This window comes from Megalops cyprinoides, chromosome 14 (genome assembly GCF_013368585.1).
Source record: "Megalops cyprinoides isolate fMegCyp1 chromosome 14, fMegCyp1.pri, whole genome shotgun sequence".
In the NCBI taxonomy this organism is placed as follows: Eukaryota; Metazoa; Chordata; class Actinopteri; order Elopiformes; family Megalopidae; genus Megalops; species Megalops cyprinoides.
The window spans coordinates 9,328,478-9,352,913 of NC_050596.1; the positions used below are offsets into that span (position 1 = coordinate 9,328,478).

General features: G+C 40.9%; 2 protein-coding genes and 1 non-coding gene across 7 annotated transcripts; 1 reads left to right on the forward strand and 2 right to left on the reverse strand.

The window, feature by feature from the left end:
* Positions 1-1,101: 1,101 nt before the first annotated feature.
* Positions 1,102-5,107, reverse strand: LOC118789481 (WW domain-binding protein 4-like). The gene is made up of 8 exons (XM_036545924.1): positions 4,973-5,107; positions 4,415-4,535; positions 3,685-3,813; positions 3,407-3,480; positions 3,171-3,246; positions 2,878-3,065; positions 2,484-2,674; positions 1,102-1,870 (listed from the first exon to the last, which is right to left on the reverse strand). Exons 2-8 carry the CDS (start codon positions 4,473-4,475, stop codon positions 1,672-1,674), a joined length of 918 nt encoding a protein of 305 aa, XP_036401817.1. The 5' UTR covers positions 4,476-4,535; positions 4,973-5,107; the 3' UTR covers positions 1,102-1,671.
* A 628-nt stretch (positions 5,108-5,735) lies between these two features.
* Positions 5,736-5,807, forward strand: trnae-uuc. Its single transcript has one exon. It is a non-coding gene; the product is annotated as a tRNA-Glu (tRNA).
* A 1,303-nt stretch (positions 5,808-7,110) lies between these two features.
* LOC118789562 (SLAIN motif-containing protein 1-like) lies at positions 7,111-19,819 on the reverse strand. 5 transcript variants are annotated; one of them, XM_036546038.1, is made up of 10 exons: positions 19,017-19,819; positions 16,189-16,325; positions 13,387-13,509; positions 12,691-12,789; positions 11,602-11,790; positions 10,942-11,271; positions 10,417-10,449; positions 9,337-9,504; positions 8,511-8,781; positions 7,111-7,842 (listed from the first exon to the last, which is right to left on the reverse strand). In XM_036546038.1, the coding sequence occupies exons 1-10, from the start codon at positions 19,484-19,486 to the stop codon at positions 7,767-7,769; spliced, it is 1,896 nt and encodes a 631-aa protein (XP_036401931.1). In that variant the 5' UTR covers positions 19,487-19,819; the 3' UTR covers positions 7,111-7,766. The 5 variants fall into 5 exon arrangements, with proteins under 5 accessions (XP_036401931.1, XP_036401933.1, XP_036401930.1 ...); XM_036546040.1 differs by having other exon boundaries at positions 11,602-11,751; positions 12,673-12,789; XM_036546037.1 differs by having other exon boundaries at positions 12,673-12,789.
* Between the last annotated feature and the right edge of the window lie 4,617 nt (positions 19,820-24,436).

Consider the following 24,436-nt stretch of genomic DNA (forward strand, 5'->3'; position numbering starts at 1 on the left):
ATGGTGATTTCAGAAACGCCTGTTATGAATCAGATACACACTTTATTCTTCTTGTGCTGAGAAACTGGTGTAGCTTTTAAATATGTGGGAAGCCACGGCTGAGTAACAACAACTCTGCTCTTGTAATCTTGAGACAGCACCAGGACACACACCACGCACTGACAGTACGACAGCACACAGCCTGCTTGGTCATGTTTACTGGTTCCGTCAAAGGGTGCTGATTTTGTACTGACCCGAGACACATCTGTCCAAAAAGGCCAACTGGTTCAGTAACTCTATGCATGGTTGTGACTTGTATACTCTGTATAGCTGGTCTATGCAAATGCTTTGGATAAGGCTGCCTTTTAGGAGAGATTTGTAGCAACACCTGTGGCCTAAAGCCTGACATTCCTGTGTTGGGAGAGAAGGAAAACATCTTACTGTGTTGCAAGAGACCAACTCAGTCTTTCTTCCATGCACAACCTCTTGCACATGTGCCACTTAACATACATATACACTACGTATACGCTCCACTGTGTGCAGATTCTAACGGTGCAGAAAATATTAAACTATAATTTATCTTGGTTCAATTAAATGTTGCCAGTGATACTGGGCGTGTCTCAGAGTATCAGCTGTCACACGTGCATTCACTGCCTATCTTGCGCAAGCAGACTGTTTAATATTCAAAGCCATGTGAGCACTGCTGTATCTCTCTCAAACACTACCATTCCAACATCTGAGCTCAAAGTACTATTCAGCGACAAAGTTCATTGAGGTTATATTTTCTAGAAATACTTGATGCAACTTTTCGCATATGGATTTACCCCCATTTTACACATGTAAATAGCTAAAGGAAGCAAAGGATACATTTCTTCTTCATTCTTTTGATGGTGTAAAGTGTGGGTGAGACAGCATGACACAAAGAAGGGTCTGTGGGGGGGGGGGGTCACACACCTCCACTGTCCAGCTTAGACTGTGTTTCCTTTCCTGTCACTTGGGTATGTGACTGCCTGACGACAGTCCATCAACATACTTGTGACACTATTCTGCTCCACAAACAGACACCGATGATGACATCACAGTGAGACAAAGAAGAAGATGACACTACACGAGTGACCTGTGTGGACTGGTGACAAAATGAGCCAAACATTTATTCAACACAGTTCTGTTTTTAGAGCTGGCTGGGACATCAAAAAGATTCTCATGTTGCAAATAACAACATCAGAGAAAGAACCAAAAATATTCACTCAGGGACTACATATCATTATTACACAGAAATTAGTCTACATATTCTTCAGAATTAGCACACTATAAAGATATTCTATCACCTACTATATATGTTATGGATTGTCCTTCTGGGGAAAATGGTGCTGTTCCATCACTGTTGTAATTTAAAATCCATTATTGTGTATAATTTCAGAACTAGATAAAATGTGCAATTAATTATAAGTTATTCAAAATACAAAAAAAACAAACCCACAAACTGCTCGTAGAGATTGTGTAACAAGCAAAATGACATCAAAAAGGATCCAAGTGAAAAATGGACTCTTCCAGTCAGACCAGCTGTGAAACTGGAGAATAAAATCTTCCTCCAAAAAAGAGACTATTCCCAGCCTGCCAAAAGATTGTTGTGACATGTCCCATGTCGTAATCCAACTGTCCGCATCATAAAAGGACACACCGGACTCATTCCTACTTGCCCCTCTGAGTGGCCCTGGACTTGCCATTTTCCACCTTCCTCTTCCTGAGGGACTCTCGTGTGCTGCCCCTGTCCTCCATTGGGGTGACAGCGCTGCCCCTCCCCCGAGACCTGCGCTCCCGTGGCTGAGTTGTGGCTACTGTGGCAGCAGGCTCACTCTCCACCCTGGGTGGCAGCAGATCCCCCTGCTCACTTTGGGAGGAAAGAGGTGAAAATCAGAACAGACCACAGCACTGGGAAGTGCACCAGAAGCCAGGACATGGCTGGATGTAATATTGCTGGAGTTTCCCTTTCTAGGTGTTTTAACAGGCTTTCCCCCCTACAGGTAGATTCAGTGGAGAGCAAGCCTCAAAACAGAGGAAGAGAAGCTGCTCACTTTGCCTTCTCTAAAGTCCCTAATCACATTCAGGCACCATAAAACCAATGAATAAATTAAATCTACACTACTATATTACACAAATAGAATATGTTTTATATATATGTTTTATATATTTCCTTTTTGTTGTGCAGTGCATGATTGAGGCAAATTCCATTTCAATTCAGTTACTTCAATGAATGAACTGAATTTCAATTCACTTCTTGAAGTGACAGAATTGAAAGGGAACTGACCCCAACTGTGCAGCATACACAACGGTGGAAAGCAATTTATGATACAACATAACTGTCATTTTATACATTTACAGAAAGTGAGTCTGTAACTTAGAGCTCAGGACGACTACTTTATAGATTGAGCAGGTATAGAAAGGTTATTTGAATTGCCCCTCACGAAATTGTAATATTCTACTAAAAGGTAAGGAAAACTCACTTTGAGCCCTGTTCTTCCTCACTCTTCTCAAGGGGTTCGATGTTCCGGGGTTTCTTTGCTGGGGTCACATCCTCCTCCTCCTTATCTTTTGGAGTAGCAGGTCTGGCCTTCTCATCCACATCGTTATCATCACCATCATCATTTTCATTCTTCTCCTCTTCCTCTCCCTGCAAATTCTCCTCTTCTCTTTTCTGAGAACATTACAACAATAATAATCATCCTCATCACCATCCAGCCATATTATTTATCTTGTTATTTAAATGCTTAGCAGACACTGTCTTTACATTATATCCACAGACTGAACAACACAATAGAATTATTATAAAACCACGCAGCTGTTACGTAAATGGCCGGTAAACAGGCCCCCTAACACGTATGTCAACCTGAAGCTGACCTCAGGGACCTCGGGCTCTCCAAACTCCACCACGTCTGACGCTCTGCCCGAGCTGCTCTCGGATCCCCTGTCCTCCCCTGACAGGGGCTCCGGCGGGGGGAACGGGGAGTCGGACCGCCCCTCTGCTCCCCCATTACTATCACGCTCGTCAGGGTCAGAGTAGTCTGCAGGCTTAGCCCAGCTGGACTCTGGGAAAGACAAGCGGCAGAGTCTCATGATCAAGGGCAGGCACTAAGGCATTGTGTTATTGGTACAGGACACATAGTGTTGTGACTGCAGGTATTGGAACTCACCCCCAGTTTCCGTGTTATAGTAGTACGTATATCCGTCTGGGCTCAAAGCCTCCATCCACGGGCAGCTTGAAGACTTCTTCAGAAAGGAAATGATCAGGACAACAATTAAAAGTGGAACGATATTCTCAGGGCTGATATATTGTACCTCTGTGGTCATGTAAAAAAACACATTCTGTAACCGTTTAAATGGCCATGAAGATATGGCAGAAAGTATGAAAACCTGAACACCGATTTACCTCATTTTGTGGTTCTGTTTGTGCAGCAGTTGTGCTCTCCGTTGGGAATCCCTCTGGTTTTTCCCACTGAGCCTCTGAAACACAGCACAGAACAAGACTGACCAACTATCCCCCAACATGCTCCTTCTCAGTCATTCAAGGACAAAAGAGGCACAATGGCATTTTGATCAAAATTCTACACCAATGAGAAGTTCCCCAGAGCTCCACGTGATCAGCACATCGAAAGGTGTCCCGTGCGTCCCGTGCAGGTGTGACAGTGAGGTGACTCTGAGGCCTACCTCCTGTCAGCGTGTTGTAGTAGTAGGTGAGCCCATCATCTGTGACACCCTCGATCCACGCGTCCGAGTCATTGTCAGCGGCCGAAGGAGCCTCCACTTCAGGCTTTTCACTATGAGGCTCTGAGCTGCCTTCACAGGCAAAAGAAACAGAAAAAAACTGAGACAGGCCAACGGGAAGTACAAAACAAGCAAGCAAAAGTTACATTTTAATGCAAATTATATATTAATGAAAGCACAATAAATACATAAGCAATTTTTGCCTAAAGAAATGCATGCTGATGTCCTAATAATGTACAGAAAATAACATTAATCTGGTTTATAAAGGAAAAAAAAACATCAAATGGGTCATTAAAACGACAGAAGACAAAAACAACTGAAAAACTGAAAACATCAGAGATGGAAAAGTATTGTTTATACACGCCTGTTGTCAGGAGACATCAAAAGCCTACGTGTAAGCAGTTTACTTATTGGAAAAGGCAAACCCCCCATTTTACAAACAAATAACAATAATAATAATAATAATAATAATTTTAAAAAGCATGGTTTATTACGTTTATTTTGCCAGCATAAAGAGCCATTGCTCCATTTTACCAGTGTGAAGCCTGTACATGTAATTTTTTAAAAAAACTATCTCGCCACTACTTTATTTTCACCGAAGGCACCGAGTACGCCTGGCGTTGCACCAGCAGGTGTCGGTTAATTGGAGCGACAATGCGTGTGGCTTCCTTACCTGATTCAGACCCTAACCTTTCCAGGTCCTCCTGAAACGCTTCCAGCGCCTCTTCTTCCATGGCTGCTCTCGAACACGCCAACACCCTCTGCTTAGGTTCGCCAGTGCTCCACTTCTTAATCTGCAGAAGATTAAGGGTTTTACAGCCTACAAATCGCCAATGTGACCAATTCGCGAAGCGCGGGGTGGGCTCGTTGCAGCGCTCTCACGTCGACCACTTTATCTCCGCTATAAAACAACCGGGAAGCTTTCCAATTTCTATTTTTTTTCCTGTAACAGAGCCCCCTGCAGTTGTTGAGGTGTAAGAAAGTAATCCACAATTACTTTTTAAAAATTCAGTTTAATTCAGTTTTGCACTGTTATTGGTTTTAGTAAACAGGCTACTGTTTAATGAATATAAAATCAATTTCATGGTTAGAAAACAGGCAACATACTTTTATATGCACTGTTACAATACAAAATGCTTGTGCAAACAGCCTACTTTATGGTATCATCATTGTGATGCTTCATCCAATTATAGAACCAAGGACACCACAAATATCACTCAGGGAAACGTACCTTAATCTTCGGTAGCTCTGATCGACCGTGAAGACTGTATCGCAAACATAGGTGTTGATTTTTTCTGTTTCTTTGATCTCTTTATGAATGTCAATAAATTCAAAACAGTAATTTGAAGTTACAGTAAAGCAATTGAGGATGCGCTAGCTAGTGTAGGGCTACTACGTGTTGCGTAAACACGTAGCCTATTCTGCATTCACGACTTTTATTAAAAACAACACATTCGTCGTGCTTTCAACACAAGTTGTGAATACACTGAATACTGGATAAAGAAAGATTGATCATCTTTGCAACACATGCAATATTTTGCACGATTTCAGCGATTTCCCGAAACTACAGACAGCCCGTGCGCATGTTATTATGTAGCTGCATGTTAGCTTCAAACGGGAAATACCAATATACAAGTAAGCTTGGTAACATTGGTGCGCTTCCCAACATTGACGCAGTGGCAGCTGTGTTTTTATCTTCATGGTAAGACACAGGCAACCACGACCTTTTTTTCTAATATGGAGTTCCAAAACGAACAGCACTGGAAGCTTTGGAAACGTCAAATATCACGGATAACGTTAGCTTTTGTTGCCAGAGAAATGTGGTCCCCGAGTGATAGCTGCATTATGTCTGTGGTAGAGGACATCGGGTCATTTTTATTTTAGTCTACATTATATATTCTCGATTATTTTATGTCAAAATTAATAAACTCAAACTGTTAGTTACACGCACATATACGGTCATTAATGACCAAGATGCCATTGTAACGCAACGGTCCCATATGGTCTAGCGGTTAGGATTCCTGGTTTTCACCCAGGCGGCCCGGGTTCGACTCCCGGTATGGGAAGGATGCCTTTTAGGTATTTGACGATCAAAATTTAATTTGACCGGTACAGATCAAACAGGAAAACAATACTATATACCCTATCAATGTTAATAATTGCATCAATAACAAAACAACGAACTGTTCAGATAAGCAATCGGCTAACACTGAACAAGCAGCGCGCTGCGCCTCAACACGTTTTACAGACAGCATTATGGGAGATGGGGTACACAGCGGGACAGTTTTGAGTGACGAGCTGTGGACTTCATCTCCCATCAGCCCCTATTGTGAGTACTTTGGCAATTGAACGAGTTGGCCCATGGCCAGCGTTTTTGTTTAATTTTGGAGGGCAAGGATACAACTTTTTAAGGTAAATTGTTAGGGGTGTTTTTGACCTTATGATAAATTAGGGGGGAATAGTAATATAATAATTAAAAGCTTGTTTTCCAGTGTACATCTAGGGTGGACATACAAATACCTCTCACACACTGCCCATATCTCAAAATTCTGTTACTTTTTTCTTTTGTATATACTCAGACGTTTCCTTAATTTTTCATATTATGCTTTCTTGTTAACAAACTATGTAACTATGCATATGAATGTTTGCTTGTGTAGCTAATTAATATAATGATATAATCCTCACCACAAACTATGCTAGTGTGACATTTATACATTTTCTTCTTTTCCTGCCTATTGAAAATCATTTATCACACCAACCAAATATAACTGTGGACAAACTTAGTTTGTAAGCGATTGTTTGTCATTAATTTTTTTCAGTTTAGGGGTCTTCATGGGTGTGACTGAGTGTTGCATTAAGGGGCGGAGTTCTCATTTGCAGATGGCAGTAGAGGAACAGCAGAGTGTCCAAGTCTCATGCCATAGTCTCACGTCTCTCAGGTTCCCGGCTATAGTTGCTGGTCATTTGCAGTTTGGAGCTATTGAACTATAAAAGCCAGCAGTTCCTAACCACCCCAAATGTCCTTCAGGTGTCTTTTCATTGCACAGATGTTACCTTTGCAATGTTTCAGTTTACACAAAAAAATTCAGTACTCATTTTTTGGTTTGTTTTATGGTATTCTTTGACGTTGTCAGAAAACAAGAAAATACTGTGATGCATCTGTGACATTCTAAGAAACAAAGATCTGCACCATTAAAAGGTATCACTTGGACTAGCCTGCACACTATTGTACCATAAGATTAAAATCTTTATTTCAATTTTAAAATACAATCATTTCCATACAATACAGCTGAAGAAAGCTTTAGAGAAAGATTAAGCACCCTCTCAGATGTGCAATGTTTAGTATTAATATGGTACTTGAAGAGGGCCACAAACAAAGTAAAACATACAAAATGAATTCTTGAAAGAGAAAGAGGGAAAAAAGACCAAAAGGACCAGTGGGTTTTGACACAGGAATATTGCTACATTTGTGGCCTGAAAAAAACAGAATTATTCTCATTCCAAAGAAACATATATTCTTGTCCAGTACTTCAAGTCAAGACGACACTTACTGCAAGTAATTTAAGTAAATTAATTTAAATACTTATACAACAGGCACCACAATGTTACTTGTTATCTCATATGATTAAACAACTGTGGTGGAAAATATATATATAAAATAGGAAATCATTTCAATGGTAACCCGACTTTCGAAACAGTTTCAAAACTTTGACTTTCATTCAGCTTTTTGGCTCATATGCTTTGCTTGAAGAATATGACAATCTGACATACCTGTACCCGATGTACCCGTAGGAGCAGCATTACAACAGTGCATAATGTTAAAGTGTCACTCTGTTATACCAGTATAATTAATAGAGCATCTCACAGACTCACGTTTTTAAAAAGCTAGACCTTTGAGGTATTCTGTACAGCTTGTCTATTTCTCTTCCTTTCCAAGAACACTTTGTGACAGTAATCGCGCCCAGCCAGCTGAGCACCGAACACTGTTCCAGATCTTTCTGTCGGCCAATGGGCTTCATCCTCCATTAGTAGCACCCATCTCTCCAGCTGCTATCTCGCAGAGTGCTGAGTGCAGAGAGGCTCTTTGGGGGGTTGAGTAAACTGCAAGAGAAATGCACATGAGAAGGATGAGTTACAATCTATGCGAGGATCTGCAATACTGTGAAGCTGTTAGAGCTGGGGATTACAATTTTCTGACTTGTCAGTGTGCAGTTTCTTCCTCCAACACTGAAAACACTTGGATCCATAAAAAGCCTCATGCTCTGAATTCTAATATTTCTAACTATTGAGCAAGGTCAATTGGATCATGGCTGAGGTGGGCTCTTCTAAATTTTCATGAAGCCTCATGAACCATTGAGACATAGCAGTGGTCAGTAGTGTGGTTCATTAGAACACCGGACACTCGTTCCACAACTGATGAAATACAATTAGTTTCACTGTCGCTACTGATTTAGGAACAGGGCTTATAACCCAGGTGCAGTTACCAGGGGAACCAGTGCCATTGTGCCCATGGGCAAGGTACTCTTAACTGAATTGCCTCAGTAAATTTCCAGCTGTATAAATGTCTGTGTACAAGTTGTAAGCTGTGTAAGTTGCTCTGGGGGCAAAAGTGTTAAAAAGTTACCGATGGCAACTATTTTTAAGTGTTCATAATTCAAAATGGCATTGTGGCCTTTGCAACATCAGCTGTGACCCAAATAATGGGAGCTGGAGCTGGCCCTACCGGTGGGTGATTACACTCTCTCTCCCTTTTCTCGCTTCCTGTGTACCTGCGCATTGGCTGGGCGATTTTGCTGCGAGGGATGGCCGTGGTTCCGATGAAGGAGGCGGGCCGTGGCAGGCCGCTGCGGCCCATGGCGGACAAGCCGCTGGGCTTGCTGGGGAGGGGAATGCTGGAGTGCGAACTGACGGCGGCGTTCGCGGAGCTGGGACCCTGTATGGTGGGGCTGACGTAGGCCGTGGCCTTGAGGGGCTGCCGCGCAGATGTGGAGAAGTTCCCCACGCTCTGGACACGGTGCTGCAGCTGACCTGGGGAGGGAACTAAACAGGAAGTAGGAAATCAGTGCACCCCTAAATCTAAAGATATAAATCACAGTTCAGTATAAAGAAAGCAACATGTAACCATAGAAGCTGTTATATACCGCTATCATGTTAATATCAGCTACATCCAAAGACAATGTTTAATATTTCTTGGTAAATAAAAGGGGTTAGGCAGCGAATGTAAGGCTGCAAATACCATTCATTTAGCAGCGCTAGAGCAAGCTGTTGAAAAATGTTCAAATGTTTGTTGCAAACACAAGATTCCTCTTTTACCTCTTTTTTAACACTGAATTTTTGGGCACTTGTTTTTTTGAAAACATCCTGTTTTTCTGCTGAAATTGTGCAGAATATAAACGGATAAACATACACAGGAACCAATAAACAGTGTAACCATGACTGCCATAAATCTCAGTTTCCAGTGATGTTTCTGAAACTGCTGGCCTCAAATTTGACTCATATTTTACGGACGTTCCCAGCAAGCGGACACGCAAGTCAACGGTGCCGAGCCGAATGCTTGGGGTGAAACTGGCATCATTCAACTGGAAGTGGTCTTACTTGAGGACTGCAGCTTGGCCAGGGCGTTGGACGAGTCGAAGCTGTGGCTGTTGCGGATGGAGGAGAAGGAGCTGGTGTGGCCGGCGGGGCTGTGGATGCTGAACATGCTCGGGACGCTGGGCATGCTGGGAGCCCGCACCAGGTTGGGCATGCTTCTCTGCAGCTTATCTGCGACATGACAGCAAATCCCCCTCAGCGATGCAGTATTCCAACTCTTAGTGGACAGTGCCACCAAGTGCTGACCCGGGGTCTGCTAATGCAGCGCTAATCTTGACCCCAGCCACCGATGGGGGCAGTGCTTATCCACGCCCAACAATCACTCTACATGACACACATGCAGGCACATTCAAAAGCACATAATCTGTTGCCAAGCTGTAAACCAAGATCATTGCTGATGTTTTATATCACAATTACTAATATTCATGGTATAACAAATTTGACAATGTGTCACAATGTGTTTTTTCTAGTTTCATAAAATTATTAATTACATGAAATATTACTATACAGATGTCCACAGACCTAGACAAATGTAAACTACTGCAAAAGACTTACATTTATTTAAAAAAGCCTTGCATATATTTTGTATGCTACCAAGTTCTATGCTGCCAATACTGCTTTGATCCAGCGGTATCTGTGAGCTCCTCACTACCTTTTCAGCCATGAGCTTCTCTTAAGCTCTCTGATCACAGCAAACACATGCTCACAGTGCTGCAACCAGGCCAGGGTCTGCAGTGCCTCCTGCTGCAGTTTTCCAGACCACAATGTGACTGGTAAGTATTTTCAAACTAGTGAAATAGCCTTCTGTGAGTCTGTATCAGTCTTCTCAATTTGTTAGCAATGAATTTAATTGACAACATTTGTTTTTCATTCTTCATATACTGGAATTTGTGTTTAGCAGTTTTTACCCATGATAATGTAGTTTTACCACTTAACCATAACCCTACATAGTCATAAGTAGAGTTTTCAGGATTGAGTCAATTCTTGTTCAATGGGGTTTCCTCAGCAATATGTTTAAATATCACACTTCCCTCATCCATTCCTTTTCTGTGAAGTTAGTCAAAGAAAAACTTGTAAACTTACTCTCATATTCAGGTTGATTCCAAATAGTAGGTCCTAACAGTTTTACCAAAGAGTACATCAACACAACAGAGAGAGCAAACAAAGACAACACACGCACACATAGACAAGAATGATTTAAACACGTTAGAACTGTCATCCCTTCGGGGTGAATTAACTTATCTATGTATACATTGGCACCAACCAAACACATTTGCAAGACAGTTATGACTAGCTTCCCACATCTGCATCCTGAATCTTAATCTCAAACAATGCTCAGACAAATTATCAAATGTTACATGAGTGTTGTACAGGCAAGATTCTTTGATGGGTAAAAAAAATCTAGAAACATATCTCATAAGCCTAAACTCAATCCTGCCCAAAACATCCATCGCTTTATAAATTGAGGACACGCTCCTTAAGTGTTTCAAGCAAGTTTACCTGTTGTAGGCCTTCACTATGAGACCACAGATCATAGACTCAGGTAGACCCCTGTGGCAGAGCTGAACTATGGCATCTAGGGACCTCTTCAGGGACCCCTCTGCTCACCTGTGCTAGGCCTGTGGCTCTCCACCTCAGGGATATAGCCCTGCACAGCGGGGCTGGAGTACTGGTGGTAGGAGAGGTTGCTGAGGTGCTGAGGGGCAGAGGGGCCGCGGCGGCAGTCCCTCACACTGGAGAAGGTGTGGGAGTGGGGCAGGCCTCGCTGCAGGGGCATGGCCCGGCCCAGGCGGGCCTCCAGTGGAGGCGGCCCATCGCACCTCTCCTCGCTCGGCAGATCCGGCTGGCTGCCCACCCCCCTCCGGCGCGAGTAAAAGGAGAAGCTGGAGCTCCTCCGGTTGATGGAGGCTGAGCTGGAGGCGTAGTCCTGACGCAGACCTGCAGGGGGAGCACAAACCAAGCACATACAGGCACACAGATCAGATCGGACATCAGACAGGCATGTTTTTTACTACATTCATATCTAAATGCTACTTCACTGAGTTCAGCCTTACAGACCCACAGACATAGCAGTTTATCACACAATGCAAATTCTACTGTTTGACCATCCATGACATCTAAACTTATGCATATGGAAAGTAGTCATTTTTATACCTAAATAAGAGTACTACTGACTTGCATTCACAGTTTTTTTTTACCAGAGTTTACTTGGGAACATGCCCAGGTGAATTCTGGGAACCCAGAGTGCACATGCCCAGAGGGACCTACTCTCTTCCTGCAGCCGGGCCATGACCTGCACGTCCGTTAGGTCCTGCAGCTTGTAGCCCATGGAGATGGAGTCGTCCTCCAGTTCGGAAGTGCTGAGCTCGCTGTCGAGGGAAGACTGGCGGCTGAGAGGCAGCTGTCTGCGACTGGAACCTTCAGATCGGTTGATGGGAGACATTCCGTACTTCAGACCTATCAAAGCATTTGCCCCTTTCACAATGACTGCCTTCAAAATCTGCAACGGTTTGCACTGTGAGCTACAAAACCACTAAACACAAGCTACTGTGAGTAATGTAACCCCTATAGTCTACAGCAGTATTCTCCATGGACTACAGTGAAAGCAGTCAGTGCTGAGACAAGCAAAAAACTTAGTGCTATTGTACAGAGTGTATAGATATGAACAAGGTCAACAAAAACAAACAAGCAAAAAGAATACAAGCTCATACCAAATTTCGACATTGTAAAACATGATATTTCAGCTGAAAATTTGTTAGAATGCTCCAGTGACTAAATCTGATCACATGTGGAATATCAATGTACTATATTTTTACATTTGGCATTTCATCTTTTACACAGATTTTCTTTCATGCTAGCATCATTATATACATAAAATTGGAGGATTTTAAATGTGATGTTTCAAACCTTATTCATGGTGACCAACAGTAAATTGACCTATTTAGATGAATCCCGTCAAGATCTGCTCTGGCCCAAAATTTAAGGGTGGGACAATTACAGATCACCATAGTCAATTACAGAAAGAGAATATAAAAATGAAATGAAAATTTTGATATATACACAGCATGACCCCTTTAAGAAAATAAATGTACAATTTGTTTGTCCTTTTATAAAAATCAAGGTTCATATTCAAATCATTACAGTCTAATTAAGGAACCATCGATAATCACTTGTGTTAATAACGATTATAAGGCAGATAAGGCTCTGAATATGAAAATCTGAGCATCAGCAATGTTTGCATGTGGAACATGAAATTATGGGTAATGATCTGGTACAATATCATGCACATCACTCAGGTGAGTGGCACCACACAAGTCTATAGGCAGCAACAAAGCTTACGGAGATTGGCTGACTGACAGAGAAATGAGGGAGATCTCTCGGCATTGTCTGAGCAGCCCTTCCCATTGGCTGTTGGAGTCAGGTGGAGTGGAGTATGGCTGGATGAGGAGGATGAAGCTGGACACCAAGATGAAGAGTTCACACAGAAGAGTTCACATTATGGTTTTTTCCTGGCAGAGGCTTGCTGGACCACGAATGTGAGTTACCATGGAAACCATGGACAGCTGTGGGGTATAAGCCTCCTCTCACACAAACCAAATTACTGAACACACAGCCAAAATAAGACATATCTTGAATGAATGAAAATGGGATGTGAAAGTGATTCTTTTAATATCTGTCTGATTATGCCATTTCTCATTTGGACTTTGGTATAATATGCGCTTTGAAAAGTGCTAGCAGGGGCCACCTCCTTAATCCCAATACACAATGAGCTTCCATTTCCTGACGAAATGATCTCATTCCTTCTGAAACTGCAGAAACACCAAAATAAAATGAATGAATTTACAGTAAAACTGTCTTTTAAAGTGGCATTTTCAAATACTTTCCGCAAACATGTGATTAGTGAATCTTCACTCAACTAACAAGTCTTCACCAACTTCAATACATTTTCAGTAGTTGAAATAAGGTCACAGGCCCTAAGTTACAGCTAGAAGACTTATGAAGCTAGTTCATTTTCCCCTGTTAGTGGTAAGCAAAGTGGAGTGGTGGTGTTACCTGCTTGCTCTGGCACTGCAGGCTTGGAGCAGGGCTTGAAGGAGCTGCGGAGGGGGGGCACTCCAGCTACAGGGGTGAGGGCAGGGGAGACACGGCTGGAGACGACACCCCTCCACCTGTGGGCTGGCCGGGAGAGGAGCAGGATGATGTTATACATTACAGACTAAAGGTGGGGGCAGTGTGTCACTCCTGTCCTGTCACACAAAACACGCATGCACACATACAATACATACACACACAAACTTATACTCACATCCATACCATTCACAATAGCTGTAGGATGTATCTTTAACAGCTAAGGAGCTGAAGTCAGCATGTCTACCAAACAGAGACTCCAGGGCAGCCAGGTACTCATTCACCCAGTGGGGGGTGCACACACTTTGGGCCCAAAGCACAAATGCATGCTGAAAGATTACCTTAAATAACAAGCAGCTGGGTTCCAGCAATGGTAAGGCCCATCCAATAAGAACAATGACAATTGTTTTCTCACCTGCCCCAGCGTACTACATAAGATATGCTTACATCAGTGGCCTCATCTGAAAGCATATAGAGCTGTTTTTGTCTCTGGCGCTTGAGAACAGGAAAACAGTTATGCTCAGCAATTGGTACATAGGCACACAGAGCACTGCACTTTGGCCTCTCTCACACAATAATTCTAACCACTGCTCCACAGAACCACCATTCATGGCGTTCCACAAAACAAATGGTTTGTGAAGTTCAAGACACAAAGCTGTATTCACGGCCTATGAGCACTGCCCAGAGCTTCAGTACTATTGAATTTGGCCTTTCAGGGCAGAAATGAGCAGAAACTCAGAGCTATAATTTCTCTTTCTGCAGATTTCATACAATATTCATGCATACACTCTGCATAATCCAACAGGGACAGATCCAAAGGAAAAGCAAACAAAAAAAAACACAAAAAAACTACAAAAACATAATCAATATTTCCAGTCATGAATGCATATCATGTTTCTGAGGTTTTTATTAGCCGTATAGCTAGAAATATGTCTGTCATGGTGCCTGTCAGCAAGAATATAAGCCACTTAGCATTGTCAGTAAGAATATAAGCCACTTAGCATCAAAGGTAGGTTCTCCTCTGACTGTATAAACAGCGTTTCCATGGTTACCATTCTCACTGGCCTGACTCTTACATATATTATCAGGAGGATAGCAGCCCAAGCAGCAGTGGCCTTCTTACAGCTTTGGGAGGAAACAATTTTGTATGTCATTGCAACATAAATAATTTATTGTAGTTTATACATGTTCCTTGTATGCAGCTACCATCCATTTAAAACCAAATTACTCTTAGTTAAGTAAAACAGGGAATTAAATTTCTCACAGAAAAACTCTACAATAGCATTAAATGGTGTTACTCAAAGAAAAACAACCTTAAGACAACATGTTGGTGCACATTCTTTCATTTGTCTACTGCCATGGTGTGAAACAACGTGTTAGGATTGCTTTATGTGACATTCATTAATCACAAAGATGAAACTTAGGTCAGGTTTTCATGGCTGTGATGCTGGAACCTATTAATACGATGTGGCTGTTGGCCTTCCACTTGGACTGCTTCCTGGTCAGACCAGTTCTCGCTGTCCACCGGGGGCCAGACTCTCACCCCTGCCTCCCTCTCAGTGACCTTTACAGCCCTGCTCAAATTCAAGGCACGCTACTGCATCAGGTAAACGGCTCACACGCTCCTGCTGCTAGCAGGTGTGCTCACTTCTAGGGACAGCTTTACAACGAGCGGAGTCCAGAGGAGAACGGAAGAGGATGAATGGTTGTGTGCGTAGGGTGGACAGTGTGAGGATGGGGATAAGAGTGTTGCATCTGTTTGTGTTTGTATTCCACTGTGTGCCTGTGAGACAACCTGTGTTAGGAGCCGTGTGCATGCGCGACTGCATGTCGGGCTGTGCTTATCAATAAACATGGGTCTGTATGCTTGTGCTCATCTGCATGTCTTTTGGGACTCTCTGCAGCAGTCAATCAAGAACAGTTATAGATGGATCTATTTTTTTTTCATAATCCTCTAAGGCTGTGCTCCAATTTTCAATCCGAGAGTGCTATCTTGGCCTGCATGCTCTTTTTTTTTTTGAGGTGTAATTACAGGCCTTTTCTACAGCGCAGTGATTTTTAAGGTGACTGTTACATGGTTAAAACTTGGCTGAAATAAATGGTGTTTAGGGCTGTGCTGTTCCCTTAACTTTCCACCAGATTCCGGATTTTTCTACACAGAGCGTTAAGAATATCATAAATAGTTAGGTGTATGATCTCACTATTAGAGCACGGATGTTAGACCAAATAGACTACCTGCTAACACCACCAAAGAGTAGACAGAGGAAACATAAATATCAAACAACTTCCTTCAGTGAATGAGGAACATTCAAATCAAAGGTTAATGGCTCTTCATCTTCAGCGAAAAGGTCTTTCGTCTCCTTAACACTACTACCCTGTCCTTCTTGGCACATATGATTCCTGTGTAACAGCTGTGTCACTCTGACCCATGTTGATGAGTGACAAGGTTTGAGCAGGAATAACTGCTGAGTGCGGTGTGTAGCAGTGTTTTGGGTGTATGCGCAGTGAGTGGGGTTTGTGAGTGTGTCTACATGGTGAGTGAGGTGTGTGAAGGTGTTTGGGGTGTACAAACAGTAAAGGAGATGTGTGAAACAGTTTTAAGGTGGCTAAATGGTGAATAAAGTGTCTGGGGGTGGATATGTGATGACTGAGGTACAGAAAGCTGGTTGGGGGGGTGGACTAGCGGTGACTGAGGTGTGTGAAGGTCTGTCGTCGGCACTGTGGTACCTTGCTCCAGCCTGTGACACAGGGAACGCTTGGCAGCTTCCACCTCAGGTCTGGGGTTGTCCAGAACTTGCCTGCACCACTGCAGTGGGCTGAGGGTATATTCTCTCCAAGGCTTGGCCTTTGGAGACACATATAACCTACAGAGACAAGAGCACAGCCTTGTATAGTAATCAAACTACAGTCAGGGATACAATCACATGGCAAATTCAATGACATTTTCACTCTTCCCTTCATGTTACTGTAGGTGCTGAGCATTACTGTAAAACTATTACTGTGTACAGTATTGCCTTGTCTCAGATGTTTTTTTTTTTTTATCTAATCCAAAGCTCCTCTGATGACCTTTTTAATTCTCAAAAATACATTTACAACAAAAAATGAGAGAAAATCAATAGCTTATATTCTTGTACAATGTAATTATTTATTCATGTAAGAAACTTGATCAAACTGGATCAAGAGGTAGTTAAAGGTATTGTGTCAGGTAGCTGCTGGAAGGATTATCAATAAGCAAGCTGTCACAAAAAGCAAAATAAGTGTAATTTCACACCACTGATGTTTTCTGCTTGAAAGCTTAGCATTACTTTCCAATGAGTGATTACCAGGCAGAAGCAAAAATGTGCAGAATGAAGTTTGTGAAGTACAATGTAACCACCGACAACGCTAGCAGGATTTACCCTTAATCATGAAATAATCCAATCTGCAGCATGCACAAATGTTCAAGTCAGGAGTAATTTGAGATGATTTGACCCACAGGGCTAAGTCCCTGGCTTGCATCCTTGAGTCCTTGAAAGCGGAGATATGCATCATGAGTTATTGTACATCCCCGTTCCAGTGAGCTCGGCTAGGTTAGCAAATCAGACAGTGTGAGAGGACACATTAACTAATACCTGTACATTTCCATGCCCTGCACTCAGGTACATTTTATCTCACGATCAGTGTAGAATAGCTGTATATAACACAGTGCAATAGAGGTATATAACTAATAGTTGTACATATTCATAGCCTGCACTCATCTATACCTTAACTCATGTTCATTGTGCAATAGCTGTTCATATATACCTCATTCATTCCATAATTATTCCATGTGTCCTGTATTACTGATTTTGTTTGTTGTAACACTGCTTTTGTTGGTGTCATTGTCACTTTGGTGTTGTATGCAAGCACTATGGAAGAGACTGGAACTAGAGTCAAATTCCTTATATGTGTAAACAAATGCTTGGCAATTAAAGTCTGATTCTGATTCTGATTAAGGACTACTTTACCATGGCAATGCAACCAGCCTAAGACATAACATGAGGCAGACAATCCTGCAACTGTCTTAACCATGTGCAATAGCAGATGAATAACCAACTCCCTGGAAATGTTGACAAGAAAACACTGACTATTAATTAACTCTCAATTCATGTTATTTCAGGAAGACTTTCTGGAAAGGCTTATTCCCATATTCCCATGTCCCAGAGTTAATTTGCCAACTCTACTCTTTCAATGAAAATATCTGCATGCGCATTTACACATGGTGAAGCACAAAGTAATATGTGTGCTATTTATTCTGTGACAGACAAGCAAGTTATTTCTTCTTTCATATTTATTTTCCCCTTAATTTCAAGCAGATGTCTTGCATATACATGCAAAATCACAATTGTTGCATATATGAACAAAATAAATACTAAACTGCCTTTCACTCAAACCTTTCAAGTGGCTCCACTTGCCAAAATATATGCTAAATGAAAAAAAAAAGAATCATATTAAGATTTAGAGATGTAAAGGCACTTTCTAGGATGACTGCATCTTGCATCTGGAGTTGATAAAATCATGCTGACATACATTTGCAAGCCTGTAAGTCCACACACCCCCACATTTGTTCTGAAATTCTTTTTCTAAGAGAAGAAACATCTTTCATTCCCACAATAAAATGTGCTTTGAACTCAGATACACTGTGTCAGTTCTCTAAATTTAGAACTTATAGAACTTGAACATGAGACAGCAGAACAGTGAAAATTAAGGGTAAAAGTCTGTATTCTAATAAGAGAGGGCTGGAAGAATGATCTGTTAAAATAATAATTTTACAATACTTCAGTCTGAAGCTATATTAGCCCTGAATTGCAATATTTTAAAATTGCACAAACGACATTTTTCCCAAGACTATTGCGCACAAGCAGAGGGAGCTGTTCAGAGTAAGACTGTATGAAACATGCAAAATTTTCCTCATCACAGAATGCACACAGGAAAAGATTGGTTACCCTGACACACACGCAGCCTACTTTCCCAGTCGTCGAAATGTCTTGCACCAAGACATCCGACTCGTAAAATCTTGTATATGTAGGGAACATGTACAACCACATTGACAATACTACGTCATCTATCACTTGTCACTTGTCAATGTGTGTTAAATGAGGAAGATACGTTTAAATGCTATCCAGATTTTTTATCTAATGAATTCTACATGTGCTGACCTCAAATGTTCGAAACTGGCAAAGAATTTCAAACACCATGGTAACAAATTCTTTTGCACTCAATCCCCAAGCATGTGCAAATTCAGCACGCTGAAAGCGTACCACATAAAATATAAGAGTTTTGTTGCCTCGTTGTTGTTATATTTTCCAGTGCAATTGACCACGCCTGGCGCAGAGGATCGTTTCTGTTGTGGTGTATCTGGACTAGATGAAAAAGCTACTCCACACAACGAACATCTATAACTATAACATTAAGACTTTTCTGGGAAAATAAGATACATTTCAGTATTGAACATTGACATTTGTGTGACAAATGTACAAACGATGAGAATGAAGGGTTGGAATGAAGACTGTATATAGGAAGCAAGGCTACAGTACCAGGTATCTTCAGACCCCTCATTGCAAGGGAGCAAGGAATTTAAGTCTAATATATCAACTTCGTCCAAGACTGTAGGTTCTGTGGGGTCGTTACAGACATCTTCTGCCTCGGCGTAAGGTGCAGAGTGCGTGTGGAAATAAGAGAAGGGCTCTTCTGCCTCGCAAAACGGGTCTAGAGCGGACGGACAGAAGAGAGTAGGTAGCGGGCTCGGAATGCAATAACTCCCTGCGAAAACTGGGCTAGCAGCAGCACCGACGGAACTGCGGTGCAAACAGGCCGACGAAGACTGTAGGATGTGGGAGGTAGCTGTGCAAGTGCTTACAGCGTTTGCCCGGGTCCTTAGTTGTTCGTTTTGCTTCTCCAATTTACGGACGAGTTCTTGCAGCTTTTTCACCTCAAGCTCCGCGTTTACATTTTTGTTGCAGTTAACGTCCGCCATCATTTGAGAATGTAACACTGTTGCTTCCATTAAGTAAAAACAAACACATACACACACATTCGTATAAAAAAATACCCGTAAAATGGTGGACCGGGTTATGGTAAATCTCTTCCCTGCTGTCGCTTTCACCGTGTTCTGAGCATTACGTTGAATCCAGTTGCGCCTGGACCATTGAGATGCAGCGCCTGTCGCTCTGTGAAAGATTAAAACCCGGCTGTCTCCTCCCTCAGAATACAGTGTGGTACCGTAACACACCCAGTCGAACCGCACAGATGTTGATGATTATATTTCGAGTTAAACAACTTCGCACAAAGCACCCTAAGTGCGTTGTTCACAAACGTAGCCATATACTGATATTGAGATGCCAGCAATGCATTCTCTCATTTGCATGCCATCAATCCTGCATTTTTATCCTGGTCCTACCTCCTCTTTCGACAGGATTCATGGAAAAAAATTTGTATTCATTAGATTCCACATTGGTCGCAGGCCTTGTCATTCAAAAAAACATCTTCATTAAGTTATTTATTTATTTATTTATTTTTTAAATAACGACATTTATGTTTTACAGAGCACGAAATCAAAAGACGGCAACCTGTCAAAGAAATTGTGAGATGAAGCTTTCAACTAGTATGCTAATACCATAACACTAAAACGTTGTATTTCTGTTCACATAATTCAGTTTCAGATTATCCTTTGATAACGCTATCATTTCTCTCCAAAGCCTCATCAGCATTCCTTAACCCGTATACAAACCGAACCTGTTGCTCACACACTAATAAGTAGGTCAGTGGCTTTATACTGTACGTTTTCTTTTGAAGTGGACAAGGCTGGTTACACAGATTAATTCTTAACTTAAAAAACATTATTATTATTATTATTATTATTATTATTATTATTATTATATAAAATATAATAATAATAAAATTCACACATAAATTTGAAGTTCACAACAAATCCAATCCCAGGTCATGCTTTTATTGAAATTACATGCAATATATATGGAAATATATGGAAGCGCTTCTAATTGGTGATGTGGTGGAGAACATAGACAAGCAGTGTGAGTGACAGAGAGAGAGAGAGAGAGAGAGAGAGAGAGAGAGAGAGAGAGAGAAAGAGAGATAGATATTGTAGATAGATAGATAGATAGAGAGATATTGTAGATAGATAGAGATAGATAGATAGAGAGAGAGAGAGAGAGAGAGAAAGAGAGATAGATATTGTAGATAGATAGATAGATAGAGAGATATTGTAGATAGATAGAGAGAGAGAGAGAGAGAGAGAGAGAGAGAGAGAAAGAGAGATAGATATTGTAGATAGATAGATAGATAGAGAGAGAGAGAAAGAGATAGATAGATAGAGAGAGAGAGAGAGAGAGAGAGAGAGAGAGAGAGAGAGAGATGTGTGTGTGTGTGCACCTGCTCTGCTGTCACTTGTCAGAAAGAAGCAAGTTCAGACATTGTGGAGTACAGGGAAAGGCACTGAGCCAGAGGAAAAAATCAACACGGATCATCATGTGACAGATGAACAGAGCTGTTGAGGAACATGAGCACCTCCCTGTTTTCAGTGTGAACTGCAGAGCATGCTGGGAAGACACAAGAGTAGTAGTAGAAGGATGCTGAGTGTCTGAGAAATGCTATGGTTTTCTGTACCCTCACAAAAAGCAATGTGGACATGCACATGACATAAGAAGATTTAATATTTTCCATATGATCCTTAAACTGTCTTTTTATTGGTGGATCGGGGCAATGAGGGAAGTTTGATCCAGACTATAAAAATAAGAATATTGCAATCTGCTCCTGTCTGTAGACAATTGTCACATTTATTTATAAAAAAATGATACATTTTGTTAGTCTGTCTAATAAATGTAAACTTATTGCTTCGTTGTTTCAGTCAACAGGAATCATGTGAATACCATGTTTGGAATATATAACATTCAAATATTACTGAGGTTATTGCGCTTCTGTTAAGAACTATCCCACCTCAAGTGAGATAACAAGGAACTGGAATGCGGAACCCAAGAGCACCTCTAGGGGGCACCAATGCCTTATGTATGCTTTCTTGGAATCCTTTTAGTTGGAGAATATTTGCCTATTTTTTGCTAGAAAAACAAATAGTTTATTTAGTTTACTCATTTCGTGTATAGGTAAAAGCTTAAAATAGTTGATTTAACCGAAAATGCCATACGTCACTGAAAGCATTCATCAGTCAGACCTTTTTCATTCAGATATCCGAACACAAAAACAGACACAAAAAATCACAATAGTTACAATAGAAACAAACCACACCAACAGAACATGAAAAATACATTTCAAAATAAACTAAATGACACCATGTATAAGCATGATAGGAAAACAGAATTGAACTCAGAGATAACAAGTCAAACTAAGGGATACTAATGCGGGGACATGTCTGCAAAGTTAAGACTGGTTTGCAAGTTTGTCGTACGGTAGCCTAGCATTTGCAAGGCATGTAACTGAATATCCACTGACCTTAGAGATAAGCTATGAAAAATGTGTTGCAAGTTGACACAACCACTTAGCTAATGGTTGTGCTTGCTGTCTGAACCTCAGAGTAATCCCTTTTATGTCTTTTAATGTGGCAACGTATTTTTTGCGTAACATTATTCCTGATTGAAACATTGTTTACCCTTATCAAAATCAACAACAGAAATGGTACCCCACATTAAAAGACTCGCCCCATGAGATACTATCCTCCCCAGGAGATACTCAGTACACTCTCCTTTGAGTAAATATCCATTTTGAAAGAATGTGAATGAGAGATGACACTTTGTAAGGACAATTTCTCTGACATACCTGCCAAATTTTCTTGGGTGTGCAAATACTATCAGGTATCATGATTGTGTCTTCTTTTTCTGAATAAACCCAGGCATTCAATTATCAATAACTAGTTGGAAGGATTTAGTGAAACTGAATATAAAGGAGTCCATAACAGTAATAGCTAACTGTTACACATGCTTCCACAAAGACTGTCTGTTTTGCTATGAACACCCACAGCTGTTTATGAAATATACTGTACCAGCCAAAGTTTGGACACACCTCATTAGAATAATGGGAAACATACATTCAAAGACATTTTTGATCTAAAAAAACTAATGCTTAAATGCTTGAAATTTGTTTCTAAGACAAATATAAATTATGTAGGTGATGCCTATGTAAGAATTTCTTTCCATTTTTTTTAAATTTTTGACTTAAAAATTTTGAAGACTCTAAAATATAAGATCATTTTGATTTGTTTATACCACTTTTTGATCACTGTGTGATTCAATTTATGTTATTTCATAGTTTTGATGTGTTTACTATTATTCTAAAATGTGGAAAATAAGAAAAATAAAGAGAAGTATGTCCAAACTGGTACTGTATGTAGAGTGGAGGTCAGCTTGTGTGCCTTTGTTTAATATTGTTTCTGCAGGCCTGGGTTGGAAGGCAGGCAATATGCAATGCTGATATCTTGACGTGTGGAGGATTCTCCAATTCCTCTATGCAAGACTAAGGTCAGCAGGGGAGACATATGAGGTTCCTATGTTAGTGAGGCGGACACACCCATTATGTTCAGCTTTAACTTTAATCACTCCATGAATTTGCCATGCATGTACCAGTAATGCACATTAACCTCAGTTCTGGTACAACAACCAGTATTAATAATAGCCATTATGAAAACAGGCTTAGAATTAACACTGCAATTTGTCCGTTAAACAGTAAACCAATTGATTTTGGCCTAGGGCTTATGTTCTGTGGTGAAGTTCTCTGAACATGGTGCTGACCGCCTGATGCATAAATGATCTTATGAAATCAAGTATCATGATTTTTTACATCCACCAAATACAGAAATAAACAGATTTTTAAAAATCAGACCTCTTCAGCCTTTACCAAAAAGCTTCTATTCACAAAACAATGCATATCAGAAGACTTGGAGCACTTACTCAGGGAGAAGTAAAAGAACTGAACTATTTACACACAGTTACATGGCATTTTGTTCCCCAAGAATGAACACATGTATACCTTAGTACTGCCTTAGTGGGAAACAATATAATCAGAAACTGACCACCATACCTTAGACACACATAAAATTGCCATTCATCAATAATTCCTTTTCTCATGTAAGCAAGGGTAATCATGTCCACATATGAACAACTGTGTCAATTGGGCTTGCTCATAAATATCTGAACAGACCCTGAGAATGTCTCAATTTATCAGTCCCCTGTAATGCAAACATGTCTCCCCTAGATCATCAGAAGCCACTGAAATATAGATGGGTGGTGGTATGAAAGAAGTTCAGACAAGAGGATATTTCAGTCACGGCTATGGCTGAGCAGTGGGGTGAGACTCCATCAGTTGAAATACAAAATAAATGCATAAAATAAATAAATGGATAGATACATGAATGAATATACTGGATCACATTAGTATGGTACACATACCGTGTAGTTAAGTTTGTCCTTGAATTGGAGTTCACAAACATGATAACTACGGCAGGTGGAAGGAACAAATATCAATAGGGCTACTGATTTACATTACAACTACATTAAAGGTCCCTCAGATGTATATATACCCTTTTGAGCAATTCTGGATTCTACAAATTACATCGTGAATAATTTGAGTAACTGTTAAATCTGAAGCATCTTTCAGTTATGTTCTACTTATATCTCAGGGTGTTATATCATTGGATTAATGTGTTTTTGTTGGCCTTGCTGTTCACTACTTTCATATCCATGAATTGTCTTCTGGCTGTTCAAGTTTGAACAAATGCAACTACAAAAATGCAGACTCAATAGCCGTTTACTCAGAAAATTGTACATGTGCCTGAAACAGAATTAAGATGGATGTTGCTTAAGATTTGAATCTCTTCTATACCTTTATCTTCTATCTATATCCAGTTTTTAGTCAACAATGTGTATCTTCTGATTATTTTGGTTTATAGTACAAAGTAGTGGAACATATATTATTGATATCTGTGTATGTA